The following is a 22466-nucleotide window of genomic DNA, read 5'->3' on the forward strand; positions in this document are numbered from 1 at the left end:
CCTTACATGTTGTTATTCTAAGCCTCATTTCAAAACATGGTCTTTAATTTTCAGAAGTTTAATCATGATATAGCTTGACGTGGTTTCCTTGGGTGTATTCTCTTTGGAATTCACTCAGTTTCTTATGTTATAAATATTTTTTCTTGCCAAGTTTGGGGAGTTACCAGCCATTTTTTTCTTTAGCCCAATCTCTTTTTCCTATCCTTCCCAGACACAGATGACACAAATGTTGGATCTTACGTCCAAGTTCCAGAAGTCCCAGAAGTCCCTGAGACTTTTTTTGGGTCCATTTCCCCTCTGTTGTTCAGATTGGGTAATTTCCAACTTCTATCTCCTAGTTCACTGAATCTTTCCTTTCTCCCCTTCATTCTCCTGTTGAGCCCATCCACTGAGCTTTCTATTTCAGTTTTTGTATTTTTAGTTGTAAAATTTCCATTTGGCTCTTCTTTATTACTTTTATTTATTTGTTGAAACTATTGCTTTTCTAAGGGTTTCTATTTTTAATGTATTTTAAGCATGTTCATAATTGCTTCTTGAAGTTTTTTATTTTATTTATTTTTGAAATATTTTATTTATTTATCTTTAGAGGGGAAAGGAAGGAGAAAGGGAGAGAAATATCAATGTATAGTTGCCTCTTGTGCATCCCCTTCTGGGAACTTGTCTGCAACCCAGGCATGTGCCCTGACTGGGAATTGAACCACGATCTTCTGGTTCACAGGCCCGCTCTCATTCCACTGAGCTACACCAACCAGGGCTTCTTGAAGCTTTAAAAATTTTTTTAAAGATTTTATTTATTTATTTTTAGACAGAGAACGGAGGGAGAAGTGAAGAAGAGAAACATCATTGTGTGGTTGCCTCTCATATGCCCCACACCAGGGACCTGGCTGGCAACCCCAGGCATGTGCCCAGACTGGGAATCGAACCCTTTGGTTTTCAGGCTGGCATTCAATCCACTGAGCCACACCAGTCAGGCCTGAAGCTTTCTGAAAAACACACTTGCTTTAAAGATAATTCTAATATCTCTGTCATTTCAATGTAGGCATTTATCGATTGCCTTATTTTGTTCAATTTAGGATCTTTGTATGATGAGTGATTTTTTTAATCAAAACTTGAACATGTTGCATTATGGACTGAATTTTATTTGTCTTTTGTTTTGGCTGACTTTTTTGACATTGCTCTGGCAGGAGAAGAGATGCCACTTCATTACTGCCATTTAAAAGAAGTCCAGTTTTCCCAAATGTATTCTTTGACATCCAAGGTAGGAGATGGTCATTGTTTCTGCTCGGTGGGGCGAGTTCCTGGTTCCACCATGGTCCCTACTGACACCACAGCCTTGTCACTGCTGATAATGAAATTCCCAACTCTCCATATTTCCTCTGACACTACCCCAAGTGAGAGGGGGAGGAGTGCCTCCTTATTACTTGGGGTGGGGGTGGGGGGAATTCTAGGCTCCCCATGTGCTGCCTGCTGAAACCACAGAGTGGTAAGACTCAGAAAGGGCCTTTGGGGATTACAGTCATGGCTCCCTATTTGGCCTTTTGGGGTACTGGGTGTCTCCTTATAGCCTTATGAGGGTGGAGGTCTGGCTCTCTCTCACTTGGTGTTTGCTGGCATGCATAAGAGTGGGGCCAGTATTTCTTTCTGTGGTATTTGTCTTAAAGTTTTCTGTCTTCTGGCCTACCCCTTTCCTTATCTGTTAGCTAAAGAAAGCAGGCTTTTTGTTTGTTAAATGTACCCATGAACATGTTCTGCTTTCCAGCTTCTTCGGCTAAAGTCTGGGAAACATGAGGAAAACTCACTGCCCTGTTGTTCCGCAAGTCCCGAAGTCAGGACCCCCTTTCTCTCTACCTTTTTACTTGCATATATTTTTACGTAAAATTTCCAGGATTTTTATTTGGACTTAGTGGAAAGAACAGGGGAAAGTGCATCTTCTCTATGATCCTAGAAGAAGTCTCCATTTTATTGTTTGATTGATTGATTTTTAGAGAGGAAAGGAGAGAGAGCAAGAGAGAGATTGAGATCAATTTGTTGTTCTCTTTATTTATGCATTCATCAGTTGCTTCTTGTATGTGCCAGACTGGAGATTGAACCTGCAACCTAGGCGTATTGGGATGATGCTCTAATCAACTAAGCTACTGGCCAGGGCCTCTGTTTTATTTTTAATGTTAAACTACTTCCTAAAGATTAAAGGCCCTTCCTACATATAATGAAGTATCATTCAAAGTTAAAAAGGAAGGAAATGCTGATACATGATAAAAAATGGATGAACGTGGAGGACATTATGCTAAATGATAATGACAGTCACACAAGGACAAATAATGGGATTCCACCTATATGAGGTTATTAGAGCAGACAAATTCAGAGACACAAAATAGAAAGTTGGAGTGTCACGGGCTGGGGAGAGGATGCTTGAGAGTTGTTTAAATGGGTACAGAGTTTCAGTTTGGGAAGACGACGAAGTTCTTGTTACAAATCATTGTGAATGCACTTAACACTACCGAACTATGAAGAATTAAGCACCATGGTTAAGATGGTAAATTTCAAGTTATGTGTATTTTCCCACAACTTAAAAGAAACTAAGGCCCTGTATATCATGTGATATACTACTAATGTACCTGTTGCATATTCAACAAGTATTAAAAGTTCCAAAACATACTTGGCAGAGACTAGGCATCTGACTGGAGAAAGGAAGAAATAAAATAAACAGAAAAAAAATTGTCTTTGAGAGTTGAAGTTTAATTGGGAGGCTGGAAAAAAATGCACAAATATATAATTTTAAAAATAAAGATAATACAAACAAAATTCCAATACTGCACCAAATGCAGAGAGAAAGTAACTTACGAAGAAATAGTAAATGAGTAAGAATAACTGGAATCAACATGAGCACTGAGATTATTGTGAAAAAGAAAAGAGAACCCAGTAAAGTACAGCAATGATGAAACAACAGGACTATTCAAGAAATATAGTGCATATAACATGTTTTGAATAAAATAATCAGATGCCCATTCAACTCTTTAATACAAATTTAAGGTATTTTGTCTGTTTTTAATTATTAAGTACCCCAAATATTACCTTTCTCGTTCCATTTGCCTTAGGTGATCATTTTTTATAGCTTCAATCACTAAATTAGTATGTGGATCATCCTGGAAACACGAAATTGGAAAAAAATCAATAACTCAGAGGTAAACACTAAGAATTTAGATTTCTAAACATCCTCAACATTAACTAGTTGTAGAAAATGAACCATAAATTAACTTTCCTACACCATTTTCCCTTAAGTAGAACATTTTTTCTTATTTTTGATTACTTGTCATTCTCCAGTGAAATAACACAGATTTTTAAAAAATTGTTTTATTGAGTTCTGCCAAGATGGAGGCGTAGGTGGAAACACCTGTGCCTTCTCCCACAACCAAGTTTAAAGACAACAAAGGTTTAGTAAACAAAAACGCAGCCAAAACAGAAAATTGAACTATACAGAAGTCCGACAACAATAAACCTTTCAACCAGACCAATAAGAGGGGCGGAGTCAGTAGCAGAGCAGGGTGGGGCTGGAAAGATCCCCAGTCCCAGGCACACAGGCAGCCATGGGTGGATCCCAGGTGTGGGGTAGCAACAGGCAGACCCAGTGAGGGCGCAAGGCGGCAGGCTGACCACGGTCACACACTCACGCGTAGATAAACCAGCAAAGCAGCGAGCAGTGAGACCGACCACGCAGGCCCCAGCGGCAGGAAACAGCAGAGGGGACTGCCATTGCCCCTTTGGACCCTGCCCCCACATACAGCATCACAACCCAGCCACTGGGTGGCCCTGGTGAACATCTAGGGCTCTGCTCCTCATAAGTAACAAGCACGAACAGTCCAAAATATGGCTCAAGAACTCAAAGCCCCAGACCCAATAACTCTAAGCAACCAAGAAATAGCAAACCTCTCAGATGCACAGTTCAAAATACTGGTGATCAGGATGCTCACAGAACTGGTTGATTTTAGTCACAAATTAGAGGAACATATGAAGGCTAAACTAACTGAAATGAAGAGAAATGCACAGGAAACCAATAGTGATGGAAAGGAAACTGGGACTCAAATCAAGGGAGTGGACCAGAAGGAAGAAAAAAATGACCAAACAGAAAAGAAGGAAGAAACAAGAATTCAAAAATTGAGGAGAGGCTTAGGAACCTCCAGGGCATTTTTAAACATTCCAACATCCCAATTATAGGGGTACCAGAAGGGGAAGAGGAAGAGCAACAAGTGGGAAACTTATTTGAACAAATAATAAAGGAGAACTTCCCCAGTCTGGCAAAGGAAATAGACTTCCAGAAAATCCAGGAAGCTCAGAGAGTCCCAAAGAAGTTGGACCCAAGGAGGAACACACCAAGGCACATCATAACTACATTAGCCAAGATGAAAATGAAGGAGAGAATCCTAGAAGCGGCAAGAGATAAGGGGACAGTCACCTACAAAGGAGTTCCCATCAGATTGTCAGCTGATTTCTCAAGAGACCTTACAGGCAAGAAGGGGCTGGACAAAAGTATTCCAAGTCATGAAATCCAAAGACCTCCATCCAAGATTGCTTTATCCAGCAAAACTTTCATTTAGAATGGAAGGACAGATAAAGTGCTTCTCAGATAAGGTCAAATTCAAGGAGTTCATCATCACCAAGCCCTTATTACATGAAATGCTAAAGGGACTTATATAAGAAAAAGAAGATGAAAAATATGAACAGTGAAAGGACAACAAACTCACAGTTATTAACAACCACACCTAAAACAAAAGAAACCAAGAGGACAGCTAGATCAGGAGTGGAACCATAGAAATGAAGATCACATGGAGGGTTAGCAACAGGGGAGTGGGAAGAGGAGAAAGAGGGAGAAGTTATAGAAAATAAGTAACATAGACAGTAGGTAGAAAATAGATAGGGGGGAGGGCAAGAATAGTATGGGAAATATATAATCTAAAGAACTTGAAACACGTGGACATAAACGAAAGGGGGGGAATGGTGGGGGAGGGGGTTTGCAGGGTGGAGGAGAATGAAGGAGGGGGAAATAGAACAACTGTAATGGCATAATCAATAAAATATATTAAAAATTGTTTTATTGAATTTATTGGGGTGACACTGGTTCACAAAACTATATAGGTTTCAAGTGTATCAATCAATAAAACTCATCACTGGCACTTTGCATCATACACCCACTGATCCAGGCAAAACCTCTTTCTGTCCAATTTCCCCCACTCCTTTGCCCACCTCCACCTACCCCCAACTCCCTTTACTTCTGGATGTCACCACTCTACTGTCTATGTCTTTGTGTTACGTATACATACATAGGTGTTTTATTGCTTAATCCCTTCACCTTCTATCCAGTTCCCCATCCTTTTCCCCTCTGACACCTGTCAGTCTGTTTGCTATAATCATGCCTCTGTTTATATTTTGTTTGTCAATTTATTTTATTCATTAGATTCCATGTATAAATGAGACCATATGTTATTTGTCTTTCTCTGACTGGCTTATTTCACGTAGCATAACAATCTTCAGGTTGATCCATGCTGTCACAAAAGATTTCCATTTTTTATGGCCCACTAGTATTCCATTGTGTAACTGTACCAGAACTTCTTTATCCACTCACTTACTCATGGGCACTTGAGCTGTTTCCAGATCTTGGCAATTGTAAATAATCCTGCAATGTACATAGGAGTGCATATATTCTTTTGAATTACTATTTATGGGTTTCTTAAAATATATTCCCATGTGGGATTTGTAGGTTATAAGGCAGATGCATTTTTAATTTTTTTGAGAAAACTCCACACTGTTTTCCATTGTAGCTGCACCAATCTCCATTCCCACCAACAGTGTATGAGGTTTTCTTTTCTTCACATCCTGCCCAGTACTTGTTTGTTGACTTATTGATGGTAGCCATTCTGATAAGTGTGAGGTGATAGCTAATTGTGATTTTAATTTGCATCTCTCTGACCATTGTGATGTTGAGCATTTTTTTCATAGGTCTGGTGGCCATCTGTATGTACTTTTTGGAGAAGTATGTATTTAGGTCCTTTGTCCATTTTGTAATTGGATTGCCTTCCTGGTGTTGAGTTAGTATTAAGTTCTTTATACATTTCAGAAACTAACCCCTTATCAGATGTATCATTAGCAAATATGTTCTTCCAGTCAGTGGGTTGCCTTTTCACTTTGTGAATGGTTTCTTTTGCTGTGCAAAAGCTTTTTAATTTTATGTACTCCCATTTGTTTATGGTATTCTTGCCTGAGGAAATATATCAGCCTATATATTGCCTATGTTTTCTTCTATGATTTTTATGGTTTTGTGACTTACATTTAAGTCTTTTACCCGTTTTGAGTTTACTCTTATGTATGGTGTAAGTTGGTGGTCTAGTTTCATTTTTTTGGCATATCTGTCTAATTTTCCCAACATCATTTATTGAAAAGACTGTCTTTATTCCATTGTATGCTCTTGCCTCCTTTGTTTAATAATAATTGACAATAAAGGCATTTATTTCTGAGCTCTCTGTTCTGTTCCATTGATCTATATGATTGTTTTTTCAATACACAGCTTTTATTGCATCTTTAAAATTACATAAATAAATGTAAGGAATATTGCAAGTGAGTGTGAGGAATCATTCAGCACCTTGCTTTTCTATAGCTGGACAATTTAGATTTTATTAATCAGCCTGCTGAACTGTTCCTTTCTCAGAAACACAGATACCATTAGAAAATTCTCTGATATCCCTTTTTAGAAGTGTTGTGGCTTGCTGAATTAAACCAACCAAATTTGATACAAATTCAATGTCATTTCCTTCTAGAATCAACTCATCTTTCTGGGCCTGAGATACTGAACAAGCAATGCCTGATCTCATCTGAACCCTGCGGATATATTTTTCAACCAAGAAATTTCTGCTTTCAAGAAGAGAACCATTCTCCTGAATAACAACACTGATGTGGAAGTGAGTGTACATAAATCTCATCTTGTAGCAAAAATCCAGGGGAACGCCCCTGATCATATTCCGTACATGACTGCAGACAGTGCAAATGGTGGCCAGTGCCTTTCTATTTCCTCACCTGGAGCCTCTTGTTTTTCTTTCCAAGAAGACTGAGTTCTACATTCATGTGGCTGAAGTCCTTCTGCAGGGTGCCTCTGGGGCCCTTCTCAATAACTGTGCACCCCTTCAGAATGATGTCAATATATTCAGGGATGTGGACAGTCTGATTGCTGAGAATGGTCTTCATTTTTACAGTAGAAGTGGCAGAGAGAGCTATATGCCTGTTCTGATGCTAGTACCAGGTTGTTTTGATTACAATAGCCTGTATTATAGTCTCATATCAAGTACTGTGAACCCTCCAACTTTGTTCTTCTTTCAAGATCACTGAAGCTATTTGGGATTTTTGTTGTTGTTCCATATACATTTTTGGAGTATTTGTTCTACATCTGTGGAATATGCCATTGGTATTTCAATAGGAATTGCACTGAATCTATAGATTGCTTTGGGTAGTGTGGACATTTTAATGTTAATTTTTCCAACCCATTAACATGGTAATTGCTTCCACTTGTTTGTATCCTCCTCAATATCTTTCTTCAGTATCCTATAATCTTCCAAGTACAGGCCTTTTACCTCCTTGGCTAAATTTATTCCTAGGTATTGTATTTTTTGTTGTTGTTGCAATAGTCAATAGGATTGTTTTTTCAATTTCTCTAATAGTTCATTATTGGTAAATAAAAATGCCAATGACTTCTGAATATTAATTTTGAATCCTGCTACTATGTCAAATTCATTTATTAGATCTAGTAATTTTTTGGTAGAGTCTTTAGGTTTTTCTGTGTACACTATCATGTCATCTGCAATAATGAGTTTTACTTTCACCTTTCTAATTTGGATGAATTTTATTTTTCTTCTTATCTAATTGCTGTGGCTAGGACTTCTAGTACTGTGTTGAATAAGAGTGATGAAAGCTGACATCCCTGTCTTGTTCCTGATCTTAGGGGAAACACTTGTATTTTTTGCCCATTGAGTATAATGTTAGTTGTAGGTTTGTTATATACAGCCTTTATTATGTTGAGCTATGTTCCCTTTATTCCCACCTTGCTGAAAGTTTTTTATCATAGTTGGGTGATGTATTTTATCAAATGCTTCATCAGCATCTATTGATATAATCACATGATTTTTATACTTCATTTTGTTTATGTGATATATTGCACTTATTAATGTGTGAGTATTGTACCAATCTTACATCACCAGAATTCTACTTGATCATGGTGTATTTCTAGATCCAGTTTGATAATATTTTGCTGAGGATTTTAGCATCTCTGTTCATCAGGGATATTGACCTATAATTTTCTTTATAGTGTCCTTATTTGATTTTAGATTTACAGTAATGCTGGTCTTGTAAAAATAGCCTGGAAGTCTTCCCTCTTAAATTTTTTAGAATAGTTTGTGGATAGGTGTTAGTTTTTCTTTGAATGTTTGGTAAAATTCCCCTGTGAAGCCATTGGGTCCAGGACTTTTGTTTGCTGGGAGTTTCTTTTATTACTACTTCTATTTCATTAGTTATAATTGGTCTAGTTAGGTTTTCTGATTCTTCCTAATTCAGTTTTGGAAGATTCTATGTTTCTAGTAATTTATCCATTTCACTCAGGTTGTCCAATTTTTTGGCATATAGTTGTTAATAGTATTTTCTTACAATCCTTTGTAGTTTTGTGGTTTCAGCGTTTAACTTTTCCTCTTTCATTTCTGCTATTGTTTATTTGGATCCTCTATTTTTTTCTTAATGAGTCAGATTAAACATTAATTTATCTTGTTTTTCTTTTCAAAGAACCATCTCTTGGTTTCATTTGACCTTTTGTAATTTTTGTCTCTATGTTATTTATTTCTGCTCTAATCTTTATTCTTTCCTTCCTTCTACTTAACTTTGGGCTTTGTTTTTTGCTCTTTTTGTATTTCTTTTATTAGGTGTTTATTTAGATTGTTTATGTTTATGTGAGATTTTTCTTGCTTTTTGAGGTAGGCCTGTAATTTATGAACTTCCCTCTCAGGACTACCTTTGCTGTGTCCCATAGATTTTGGGTTATTTTGTGTTTACTGTAATTTGTTTCCAGGTAACTTTTGATTCCTCCTTGCTCTCCGATTAACCACTGATTGTTCAGTAACATGTTATCTAGCCTGCATGTATTTGAAAGTTTTTCAGTTTTTTAATCTTTGTTGATTTCTAGTTTGATACTATTGTGGTCAGAGAAGATGCTTGATATGATTTTAATTTTCTGGAATTTTTTAAGACTTGTTTTGTGTCCTAACATGTGGTTTATCTTTGAGAATAGAATGTTCCATGTATACTTGAGAAAAATGTATATTTTGCTGCTGAACTAACACCAATGCTGAGCAGCTGATAAAAAGGTCAGGGTGGACAGAGAATGGCCAAGTACACAGAAACTGTGTGATGGTGTTACTGTAGAGTGTAGACAGTCAGCTGGAGCACTGGAGAGTCTCCCCCATTGGCCACGATGGCAGCATGAGGAGGCTGTTAGACTGAGACCCACCAAAAGCTAGAAATATGAATGGATAAGGCTTTATTGTGCCAAAAGCTAAAAATATAAATGGGCAGGGCCCAAGCTTGAAAGTTGAATGAATAGGTCCCCTAAGCACACCAAAAGCTAGCAAGATTACTGAATAGGGAAAAAGTGCTTCCCTTCCTACCCCTATAAAAATGGTGGGCTTGAACTAGAAAAGAAATGGTTTTTCAGGCAGTAGTCCATCATTCTCCCAGGTTGTTTGGCACCTGAATAATACCTCTTTACTTTTGCACCAGCATCTGCCTCATGAGTTTGGCTTTTGTTGTGCCAGGAAGTCAAACCTCCATTTTGTTCAGTTATAAGATTATCGATTCTAAACTCAAATACAAATAATTTAATGACCATCAGTTACTTAGATTAAGCCATATCTTCACTCCCTATTAAAAGTGCTGATGATTTTTTCACAACATACAATACTTTTTCTCAAAATGAAAGTAATTAATATATAATAGTTAAGGATTTTCCCCAGCTATTTCCACTTACTATATTCCATGTACTGCTTTAAGCATTTCATGTGCATTACCTAATTTAATACTCACGACCATGTAAGGTGGGTTATTACAATTAGCCTTGTTTTATATGTAATGGAACAGGTACAAGAGAGTAAGAACTGTGTGGTGGAGCCGAGAACAAAGCTGCAATGCCCTTAAATCTGTTAATAGAATCTATTAAGTTCAATTTATGGAACTGACATTATGATACTATTTTGATTTTTAAATACAGGCAGTTTTACATGGTTTGACTTAATGTAAAATAATAGCGGTAAACCAATGAGTTATGTGTAAAAATATGAAAAACATTTAAAAAACATTAAGAAAATTAATGAGTAGTTTCTAACTCTAGGAAGTACTACTTCTATTTTGGTATACTTCCTTCCAGGTTATGTTCATGTACAAATGTACAGAAGTATTTTTCACTTAACATTACATAATATTTCCTCAGGTCTTTGAAAATATGACTTTTGTATTATGCTGCATCCTGTAAATAAAGACGAAGAATGGCTTCTTTTTGTTTTTGATGTATTTAGTACACATGATTTTACTTCCCTCTGCTCAAAAATGACTACAGGAACAATTTTTAAGTCTTTATATTATTCTTTTCTTTTCTTATTGTTGTCCAGTTATAGTTGTCCCCATTTTCTCCCCTCTGCCCTACTCTCCACTGCCCTACCTACGCCCCCATACCCCACAGCCAGTCCTTCTCCCATTATCTTTGTCCATGGGTCTTTTACACATGTTCCTTGAATTGACCCTTCCCTTTCTTTCCCCCATTATTTCCCTCCCCACTCCCCTCTAAAGAATGTGTATTTTGCTTCTTTGGAATAAAAGGTTCTGTATATAACAGTTAAATACATTTGATCTAGTGTGTTGTAGTGTCACAATATCCTTGTTGATATTTTTTTTGGAAGATCTATCTATTGTTGACAGTGGAGTGTTAAAATCCTCTCCTACAAGTGTGCTGCTATCTACATCTTTCATGAAGTCCTGCAAAATTTTTCTTATATATTTTGGTGCTCCTTATGTTGGGTGCATGTGTTTACAATGTTTATGTCTTCCCTTGAGTATTATAAAGTATCCTTCTGGGTCTCTTTTATGGCCTTTGTTTTGAAGTCTATTTTGTCCGACATAAGCATTGGTACCATGGCTTTTTTCCTCGCCCATTTGCTTGTAATTTTTTCCCAGATCTTAAATTTCAGTCTGTGTAGGTCTTTTGTTGTGAGGTGGGTCTCTTGCAGATGACCCATGTGTAGCTCACGTTTTATCATCCATTCAGCTACCCTATGTCTTTTGATTGGAACATTTAATCCCTTTACATTTAAAGTTATTATTGATATGTACTTATTCATTGCCATTTTTACCCTTTGTACCTGTGCTCCTCTTTCTCACTTTTTTCTTTATCTTCTTAAAGCAGTCCCTCAGCATATCTTTCCATGCTGATTTGGTGGAGGTGTATTCTTTTAGCCTTCTTTTGTCTGGAAAACTCCTTATTTCACATTCCATTTTAAAGGACAGGTTTGCTGGGTAGAGTAGTCTTGGTTGCAGGCCTGTGTTTTTCATTAATTAGATTATTTCTTGCCATTCCCTTCTGGATTGTAGTGTTTCTGTTGAGAAGTCAGCTGCTAGCCTTATCAGGGCTCTCTTGTATGTTACTTCCAATTTTTCCCTTGCTGCCTCCCTTGCTCCCTTGTTGCCTTCCTCCTCTCTTTGTCTTTGGATTTTGCCATTTTAATTATGATGTGTCTTGAAGTGCACCTCTCTGGGTTCTTCTTGATGGGGACCCTCTGTGATTCCTGGACTCGGGTTACTTTTTCTCTCACCAAATTAGGGAAGTTTTCCATTATTATTTTTTCAATCAGGTTTTCTATCCTTGCTCCTCCTCTTCTCCTTCTGGTATCCCTATTATATAGATATTATTATGTTTCATGTTTTCCTGCAGTTCCCTTAACCCTTCTTCATTCTTTCTGAGTTTTTTTCCCTTTTCTTGCTATTTCTGGGAGTTTGTTTCTACCTTGTCCTCCAGCTTGCTGATTCAATCCTCTGCTTCATCCTCCCTGCTTTTGATTACATCTACTGAGTTCTTCAGTTCAGAACATGTATTCTTCATTTTCTGTTGGCCCCTGTTGTTTGTTTCTACATCCTTTTTCATGCTGTTCCCACTAAGTTCCCTGTAACTTCTCTGTAGCTTTTTGTAATTCTCACTGAGCTCACTGAGCCTCCTTATAACCATTGTTTTGAATTCAATACCTGATAGTTAATACTTGCCTCTATTTCACTTAGCACTCTTTTGGGGGAGTCCTCCCTTTCTTTTGATTGGGGGTTGTTTCTTTGTCTCCCCATTTTAAGACAGGGTCTTCTTATTTGCTTCTGCTTCTTATATGGATCTGCTTTGACTCCTTGTCTCTGTGGTGTGAATTTCTGTGGTAGGAGACCTGTGTGATTCAGTGGTGCAGTCTCCTTGATCTTCTGAACTTGACGCTCTTGGGATGCCCTTTGTCCGATTTACGTTGGCTCTCCTGATGTAGCTAGATTAAGATTGCTATCAGGTTATTCTTTGGTGGGTCCTTCCATCCAGCTGGTTGACTGAGGGTCACTCCACCCACCATGTCTTGTGTGTCGTTGTGCAGGTGCTTCCAGAACAAAACCACAAAGCCCAGAGAACAAACCCATACCCACAAAAATAACTCCTACCTGCAATCCTGCTATCAACAGCAAATGAAACAGTATTAATAAGGATGTGAAGAGATTAAGACTATTATAAGAAAGGAGAGCATATATGAAATGACCTACTGAAAGAAAAATGATCTTGAGAGGGTAGAGGGAGGAGCACTAATAAGCGTAGGGAATCTGAGCAATGTGAAGAGGGGATGTACAATTTATATCCTAAATAAAAAAGGGAATGAAGAAGGCAGAATGGAGTAAGAGAAGGGAAGCATACAGTATTAGGTTTAAACAGAAAAAGATGGACCTAAGGAAGCCCACACCAAAGCACATCATAATTACACCGCTCATGATTAAAGATAAGGAGTGAATCCTAAAAGCAGCAAGAGAAAGAGAGACAGTTACCTACAAAGGAGTTCCCACTAGACTATCAGCCGATTTCTCAAAAGAAACCTTATAGGCAAGAAAGGGCTGGCAAGAAGTATTCCAAGTCATGAAAGGCAAGGACCTACATTCAACATTACTCTATCCAGCAAAGCTTTCACTTAGAATGGAAGGGCAGATAAAGTGCTTCTCCAATAAGGTCAAGTTAAAAGAGTTGACTTGACCTTGGTGAGATTCACCAAGCCCTTATTATAGGAAATGTTAAAGGAACTTATCTAAGAAAAAGAAGATCACAACTACGAAAAAGAAAATGACAAGAAATTCACAACTATCAACAATTGAACTTAAAAGAAAGCAAAAACAAACGAAGCAAACAAATAGAATAGGAACAGAATCACAGAAATGGAGATCAAATGGAGGGTTGTCAGTGGGAAGGGTGGGGGAAGAATGGGGAAAAGGTACAGGGAATAAAAAGCATAGATGGTAGGTACAAAATAGACATGGAAGGGTAAGGATGGTATAGGAAATGAAAAAGCCAAAGAACTTAAATGAGAGAACTGTAATAGCATAAACAATAACATATACTTTAAAAAATAGAATAAAATAAATGAAGAGAAAGAAAGAAAAAGGAAAAAAGTAAATAAATAATAAAAAATAGGAACCAAATTGGAGAAAAAGATCTGCCACAGCACTATGAACAACAAATAAGCTAAAATTAATATATATGGGATAGGAATAAGAGGGAAAAAAGAAAGAAAAGCTTAAGAGATATCTAGAGGAAAGAGAAGTGACTTTGAGATGATAGAGGGAGTGGGAATACTAAGAGTGAGGAGTGAAAACCAGACTACGATAGGGAAAAATTAAAAATTGAAAGAAAAAAAGAAAAAGAAAAAAGGCAGGATGAAAGAGAAAAAATAAGAAAAAGAGGCTAAGGCAGGGAAAATTAAAATTTGAGACAAAAAATGTAGGAAAGGGGAACAGTAAAATTTGAGGTTTGAAATACAAAAATAGTGAAGATCTAGAAATAAAACTGAAAAAATACAAAATCAACTACCTTATTCACAACCAAAAAGCAATGATTGCTAAAGGTGGAGAGAGAACATGAGTATATTAAGAGCAGGAAAAGGAATGTGAGATGATGACTGACAAGGAAATTGGTTTTGAGAGGCTGTACAAGCTAGAGATAGTAAGAGCGTGGAATGGAAACAAGGTGTAGCAAAAGAGAAACCAAAATTCAAAATGAAAATAATAGAGGAAAGAAGAAGGTTAAATGGGGTAAGAGAAGGGAGGAGTAAAATATGTGAACTGAAATAAGCTATAATATAAAATCTAGTGACTTAATATGCACAAACTTGAAGGACAAGAGATGAATGTCAAAAAGCTATGCAGGAAAGAAAATACTGCAAATCATGGAGAAGACAATGGTGGATTTCATCCTGGTAGCATCTAGTATCTACCACTGTTTTTTCTTTCTTGCTCTGCCTCTGGGGATGTGAGACGGTGACCCCATCTTGCTTTAGGACGCCTGTTCAAGACTGACAAGGAAATTGGTTTCTACCAGGGATCTACTGTTTGTGGCTGACTCCCTCAGTTGTTAATCCAATGACTGCACACAGCAGTCAGGCTTCAGCACCACAAGGCGGGACAGAGTCCTTCCTGGGGGTGGGGTTATTGCTTCCCCACATGCTGCTGCCACTCCGAAGGGAGTGGACTGCCTGAGCACCATGGCTGCTGCAGCATGGGGGATGACTCAGCACCAGGATCCCAGAGGCTACTCTCTCAGTTCTCTCCCCAAAGCCTCCGTCTACAGTCTCTCCTCAAGCATCTCTAGTCCACTCTGACCCCGTCCTTTGCCAGAGCCCAGGGTAAGAGGCTGCAAATGAAGACTTATGCGTTGGCCTTTAAAATGGCTCTTTGCATCTTCAGCCATCCATCTCTGGCAGGGAGCAACCCAACCACTTTTTGCAGCTGGATGTTACCTGTGTACTTTTTGGACTTTGGTGCTGTAGGCTAAGGATCCCAGCTTAGGGTTTAGACCCCACACTTCTCAGGGGGATCCAACCAGCCACTTAAATATCCCTCTGTCACTTTAGCTGCCACCTGTAGGTGCCGAGCTGGGCCTCTCACATCTCCACCAGACTCCTTACCAGTCACATTGTGCTGAAGCTATTTCTTCTGTCTGTTTATGGTTATAAGGCTTCACTCTCACTATTGTTCAGTTGTTTGTCCCAGATGATTTCTCCACAATTTAGTTGTAATTCCAGATTGGTCCTGGGAGGAGGTTAGTGCAACTTCCACTCACTCCTCCCCCATCCTGGATCTCTCACTTTATATTATTCTTTAATATATCTTCATATTAAGAATGGCATGTAATCTTGTTTTTCCTAATATTCTTTGTTTTTCTGACTAAAACTGTACAGTCAATCTGTTTTAATCATACATTCTACTTCTACTTTAGTGGATTCCCATTCTCAAGCTAATTTAAATAATAAATGAAAATGATAAAACACATTAATTAATCTTATTTAATTGAAACACTTTATGGCTAGGGGAAACCTAAGAAGTCACACACTCCAACTTTTTCATTTCTGGAAACAGAAAAGCAAGGGTAACTAAGAGCTAGCTACCACAGTCTTCCTCATACTCACACTTGGTGAAATGTATTTATCATCTTCATCAATTTCTAATGGGACAGCAATCAGTTTTTGGAAAGCCTTCTTCATTTTCTCTCGATCTCCAACAGCAAAGTAACTGAGAATGAGGTTGAAGCCGGCCTTCAGGTTTGGTGCCATGCTCATTATGTGCTCAAATGAATTAATGGCATCAGAGTACTGGCCTGTTTTAATAAATGTAACTCCAATGTTCTGCATAATTTTAATCCTAAAGAGAAATAAACAGGGATTAGCTTTAAGTCTGAACTCTTCAGTACAGAAGTCAAGACATTCTACAGATAGTTTTCATCTTTTCTTTCCCACTCGACTTTTTGTTTTGTTTTGTTAAAGCTCTACTGAGGCTAAATTCACATATCATAAAATTTCCTTGTTTTCAGTATCTAATTCAATGATCACTGCTATAGTCACACAGTTGTGGAACTATAACCATGGTCTCATCAGTAATTTCCATCATCCTAAAACAATAACAACAACAACAACAACAAAACCCTGTGTCCATCAGCAGTCACTCCCATTCTTGCCTCCAGCCCTGGCAACACTAACCTCCTTTCTGTGTTTCTGGATTTGCCTTTTCTAGATGTTATATATAAATGGACTCACACAAATGTGATATTTTGTGATGGTGTCCCTCAATCAGCAGAATAATCTTTTGAATGTTCCTGATATTGTAGCGTGGGTCAGCATTTCATTCCTTTTATACTGCCAACTCATATTCTATTGTATGAACACACCACATTTTATTCACCAACAGCCTATTTGATGGACATTGATTGTTTCCATTTTTGGTGATTATGAATGATGCTGCTAAGAACATTTGCATATGACCCCTGTGATGTTATGTTTGCACTTTCTGAGTCATGTACCTGCGAGTGGTACATACAGTACCACTGGTCATACAATAAATCTGTATTTAATTTTTTAAGATATTGCCTAATTATTTTTCAAAGTAGATGTACCATTTCACATCACCAATGCATGAAGTTTCCAGTTTCCGATTTCTCCACATCTCTTTAATACTTGTTATTGTGCATCTTTTAATTACAGACATTCTAGGTTGTGATCCCATCTTACCTAACTGTCCATCAACATAATCCCTGTTTCAACTACACTCATTCATTCATAGTTCTCTGGTCAGATCATAACCACTGACCTCTCTGACTCTTCTCATTCTGTTCCCTTTGAAATGTTTCCCCTTCTCTCCACTTAAGTGACCATTATCCAGTACACCTCCTTCATAATGCCTTTCCTGACCATTCTTGTCCTCAATGATTATTCCCTCAACTTAACTACTATAGTGCCTCTTGATTCTTGATAATTAAGCACTTAACATGGGCTGTCTAATATTATTACCTTTTTCTAAAATGCTCAAATTCTTGGCTTCATCTTGGTTAAAAGTACTTCAAGGGCACTGTTTTATAAGCCAGATATTTACTGATGATAATAAGATATCATGCATAATTAAAAAATAATGATCATAGAAGGTGGCATTTACAAATCAATTAACTTTCACAGAGGGAGTGTACTGGGCCTGGAGGAAATTATGACAGTATCCTAGAAACCTATGTTCCCAAGGTTATTACCAGCCCATAAGGTAATTTACTGTGTCTGCTTTTCAAATACTGTAGGAATAGAAAAATGTCCCAGTTTACCCCTGCAACCTCCTCTTCTAAGATTCAGAAGCAACCCCTTCTCCCCCACAATTTCACGCTCAATCTATAGCACAAATGTCTAAGGGTCTGAATTTCTAGCCTTACATTCTAGAGTCTGATGTGTTGGAAAGGACAAAATTTTGATTTTGGTGCTGGCAGTTAGCTGTATTTGGTAGTTATCCTTTATGTAGGCCAAGTAGCTTAGTTTTATTTCAACTGATCATATATTATGTCTTTAACTTGTCATTATACAAATGTGTACAAGTACAGACATGACACGAATCTAACACCTCTCATGTACAAACATCTCAAAACGTTCAACTCACTGATAATAGATCAGAAGTCATCTTGTTTCTGAGATACAACACAAATTTTACAAAGTTATTGTTATGTAAACTCACCTCATTTCTTTATGGACACTTGGAATTTGATCTAATGCCATCCGGTAGAATTTAATGGCTTTGGAATAATTTCTTTGCTTTAAATAAATATTTCCCATATTCACTTTCAATCTTCCTAATTAAAAAAAATGAATGAATGTAAAATAGTCTATGTTTTTCATTTTGTCTATATTTTATATAACCTTAATTCATATTCTTTGACACTTTTCTCAAGTTATAAAGGTTTAGACACTACCTAAGATTGTCCATTTAACACAGTCATATTATTTTCATGTATCCACACACGAATTCTATGTGGAAATGGAACTGAAGACAGATGGATTCCTAAAAATCTAGCTTAAAAAAAAACCTGATTTACCTTAGAAAATTGGAGTTGTATTATTCTAAGAAAACATGGGACTTTAAAATCAGGCTAAAAAGTGCCATACACATTTTAATATGATATTAATAAACTTTACTACTGCTACCAAAATTTACACAATAATATGCATGCCAGATGTAAACTATAGCCTCTTGGAGATGTATTATACAAGAGGAAACATGCTCGATGGAGTTGCCATGGCTCATGTGTTCTGTGATGACAGAACACATTTTTTGTTTACTATTAGGTAATATACTGGGTTGGCCAAAAAGTCTGTTATGTTTCTTCCATATGATGGCTCTAGCAGTGCTTAGTTGTCTTTAACTTCATTCAAAACAGTTTTGTTAAATTGTATTGTGGCAGCTGTCAGCATGCATTTAAACAAAACTTATAAAAATTGGTAAATTTCAGTAGATAGACATGTTAATATTGAAGATGGAAGAACATGTGCAACATAAGGTGTATTATGCTTTATTATTTTAAGAAAGGTAAAAATGCAACTGAAATGCAAAAAGATTATTTTTTTGGAGTGTATGGAAAAGGTGCTGGGACTGATTGAACGTTTCAAAAGTGGTTTGCAAAGTTTCTCGACGCTGTTGACATTTTGGCCAAATAATCTTTTGCTTTGGGGCTGTCTTATGCATTGGAAGATGTTTAGCAGGACCCCTGGCCTCTACCCACTAGAAGCCAATAACGAGAGATAGCTGACATATTCAAAATATCCAGATCAATAAAGTTATTGGTAAAAATGAAAAAATGTGTCCTTTACTTTATAGAAAAAAACATAATGGACTTTTTTGTCAACCCAATACCTCATACCAACTGCATTTCCTCATTTGCATTTGTGTGGATTTCCATATAAAAAGTATCTTTAAACATGACACCTCTATATAAATATAAATTTATTTTAGGGCATAGAGCATTCCAGTGTAAGGAACCATAAAATGAGGAAACATGAACACAACAAAATAACTATACTTATTAGACAAACTGACTACAAACACCTACCTGCATTGGTAAACATCTTATTTTTTACAATAACTTGATATGTGTTTAGTGCTTCCGCATACATCTCATTAGCTGAATACTGACTGGCCAAATTGAAAAGAACCTAAAGGGAAAAAATATTGCAAAAGACACACAATGACCATTTTAGGCCTCTTTTGCCTTTAATCTTTCTAGAGATTAAAGTCCTATAACAAAGCTACTTATACCAAGACACCCAACCAATTAGGAAATGAAGTAGATGGAGAAAATCTTGCATTCCAAATGAACCAAAACATTCAGATAGGTAAGGCTGACCTCTGAATGTTACCTTAATTTTCTATGTATTCTTTCTAATTTAGATAGTATTTGCCATCCATTAACCTCAGGAAGACCTACAAAGAATAATCGTGTCTTGTTAATGTTTCTGGTGATAGAAGAAATGGGGAAAATAGTGAACTAAATTCTTTTCCTAAGTATAAATAAAATTTCAAGTAGAAATATCTTTTCATATACTTTGATTCTTTATTTGAATAGTAATTCTCTATATGCAAAATTATAGTTCAAATGGAAGGATTGAGCAAAAAAAAACTTATGGACACAAACAACAGGATGGTGATGGCGGAAGGGAAGGGGCTGGGTGCAGGTAGAAGAGGGTATGGGGGGATAAATGGCAATAAAAAATATAAAAAAAAACTATGTCAATAAATAACTTAAGTCATTAAGTTATAGCAAATTACCTCTAGAGGTAAAAATATAATCATTTAAAATTGATAATGGAATTAAAAATATTAGCTCAAATAGTAAACATCTAAAAATTCTTATTCAGTTTCAAATGTCCTTTTTTCCATGTGTTTGGCATATGAAGACTTTTCCACCGAAAATACACCTTCTTGCACAACACTATCAACATCAAAGAACTATCTTTTCAGAATTAAAGAAATTTTGCTGGAAATTAGCTATTTGTTTCTTTTGCTACCCTCACAGAACATTTTATTTGCCTCATTTGAAGTTCTTGAAAATCACAGGCCAAAAGTCCACATAAGAATCTCATTAAAGTCATCATATTGAAGAGAGCATAAATGTTACCAGTCTTCAAGAAAGAGAGTCATTCATTGGCTGGTGGGTTTGTGAGTACTTACTAAATTATTAAAAACAAACTAAATAAAAGACCTTTGCACAGACTTAAGATAAAATGTCTCATGAACTCTTGTTCAAAGAAAGGTTATTATTAATCTAATTCTAGGCATTGGAGGTTCATTAAGATTTTAAAAATAAAAGGAAACATGAAATTAAAAAGGTAAAAGACTTCTGGAATCTGCATATCCTAGCCAAAGTAATTTTACACAATAGGTAATTCATACTTACTGAGTATGTTAAGTCCAGATTAATGTTTTCAGGAGATGTCACCTGCTCACGTTGTCTCACCAACACTCTCTCTTTTCTTCCTGCATCTTTCGCCTTTTCCAAGGCCTAAAATAAAGTTTACACTCTGAGCACTCATTATGAGCATCTATGCATTTGGGAAACACCTGCATATAGCTTAGCTGAACACAGTATCCAACCCAGGATACCCAGGGCCGGCAGTACCCTAACCACACACTTCCCTTGACAACAAACCCAGACATTTGTTTAAAGTGGAGCTCCCCATCATAAAAATATGTGCTTATGCTTGGAGGGGCAAAATGTACAGAAGTTTTGCTCCAAGTCCTGTCTCTTTATCACCACTCCTTACACTACTTTTAGGTTTGACCATCTTTGATTTTTTCCCCCCAACTCCTGAATCTTTGGATATTAATCTTTTAATTCCATCTTGTGAGATAACAATTTAGATGGATTGGTTTTGTTTCTGGGATACCTAAAATCCAGACAAGTCATGGGATAACTGCTACTCAGTGTCACAGCAGATGCTTAGTTTGGCTCTCACATTCTACTCAGAATGATTTCTACTGAGGGACTAAGTACAGATTAATTGAACAGGGGATTTTTTTTTTTTAGAACTAGATCTAAAAAAGCACCAGTCTTATTTATGAGCTACAAAAGCAGCTTTTTTCCCTTTTCTTCTTTTTTTATTGATTATGCTACTATAGTTGTCCCAATTTTGTTATCCTCTTTATTCCCCTCCTCCCTGCACCCTATCACTCTCCAGCATTTCCCCCCCACCCTTAGTTCATGTCTATAGGTCATACATATAAATTTTTTGGCTTCTCCATTTCCTATACTGTTCTTAACCTCCCCCGTGTATTTTGTGCCTACCTGTTATGCTTCTTATTCCTGTACCTTTTTCTCCCCTCCTCCTCCTCCCCACTGATAACCTTCCATGGGATCTCCATTTTTGTGATTCTATTCCTGTTCTAGTTGTTTGCTTAGTTTTTGTTTTCTGGTTCAGTTGTTGATAGTTGTGAAGTTTGTTGTCATTTTACTGTTCATATTTTTTATCTTTTTCTATTTCTTAGATAAGTCCCTTTAACATTTCACATAATAAGGGCTTGATGATGAACTCCTTTAACTTGACCTTATCTGGGAAACATTTACCTGCCTTTCATTTTAAATGATTGCTTAGCTGGATAGAGCAATCTTGAGTGTAGGTCCCTGCTTTTCATGACTTGGAATACTTCTTTCTAGTCCATTCTTGCCTGTAAGGTTTCTTTTGAGAAATCAGCTGATAGCCTTATGGGAACTCCTTGTACGTAACTCTCTTCTTTTCTCTTGCCGTTTTTAAGATTCTCTTCTTATCTTTCACCCGGGGTAACTTAATTATGATGTGTTTTGGTGTGTTCCTGCTTGGGTCCAATTTCTTTGGAACTCTCTGTGCTTTCTGGACTTCCTGGAAGTCTGTTTCCTTTGCCAGATTGGGGAAACTTTTCTTCATTATTTGTTCAAATAGGTTTTCAATTTCTTGCTCTTCCTCTTCTCCTTCTGGCATCCCTATGATTCAGATGTTGGAGCATTTAAAGTTTTCCCAGAGCTTTTTCAGCCTCCTCTCATGTTTCTGAATCCTTGTTTCTTCATTCTGTTCCAGCTGGATGTTTATTTCTTCATTTTGCTTCAAACTCTTGGTTTGAGCCCCAGTTTCCTTTCCTTCCCTTTGGTTCCCTATATATTTTCCTTTATTTCACTTTGTATAGCCTTCATTTTTTCCTTCATTTTGCGACCAAGCCCAGTCATTTCTGTGAGCATCCTGATTACCAGTGTTTTTCACCTCTGCATCAGACAATTGACTATCTCCTCATCACTTAGTTCTTTTCCTGGAATTATGATTTGTTTTTTCATTTGGGTCATGTCTCTTTGT

At 37.0% G+C, this 22466-nt stretch overlaps 1 protein-coding gene and 1 pseudogene across 8 annotated transcripts in view; both read right to left on the bottom strand.

Annotated features, from left to right (window-relative positions):
* Positions 1-22466, bottom strand: part of IFT88 (intraflagellar transport 88) — a 224533-nt gene that overhangs the window by 127275 nt on the left and 74792 nt on the right. For all 8 annotated transcript variants that reach the window (XM_037037259.1, XM_037037260.1, XM_037037264.1 and 5 more), the window contains 5 exons: positions 20543-20647; positions 19199-19301; positions 17830-17944; positions 15756-15987; positions 3073-3143 (listed from right to left, as the gene is read on the bottom strand). In XM_037037259.1, coding sequence (XP_036893154.1) covers positions 3073-3143; positions 15756-15987; positions 17830-17944; positions 19199-19301; positions 20543-20647 — 626 coding nt within the window. The remainder of the gene's footprint in view (positions 1-3072; positions 3144-15755; positions 15988-17829; positions 17945-19198; positions 19302-20542; positions 20648-22466) is intronic.
* Positions 6541-7332, bottom strand: LOC118980603 (60S ribosomal protein L9-like; annotated as a pseudogene).

Source organism: Sturnira hondurensis, unplaced genomic scaffold (genome assembly GCF_014824575.4).
Source record: "Sturnira hondurensis isolate 20B ecotype Veracruz unplaced genomic scaffold, ASM1482457v3 Scaffold0022910, whole genome shotgun sequence".
Classification (NCBI taxonomy): domain Eukaryota; kingdom Metazoa; phylum Chordata; class Mammalia; order Chiroptera; family Phyllostomidae; genus Sturnira; species Sturnira hondurensis.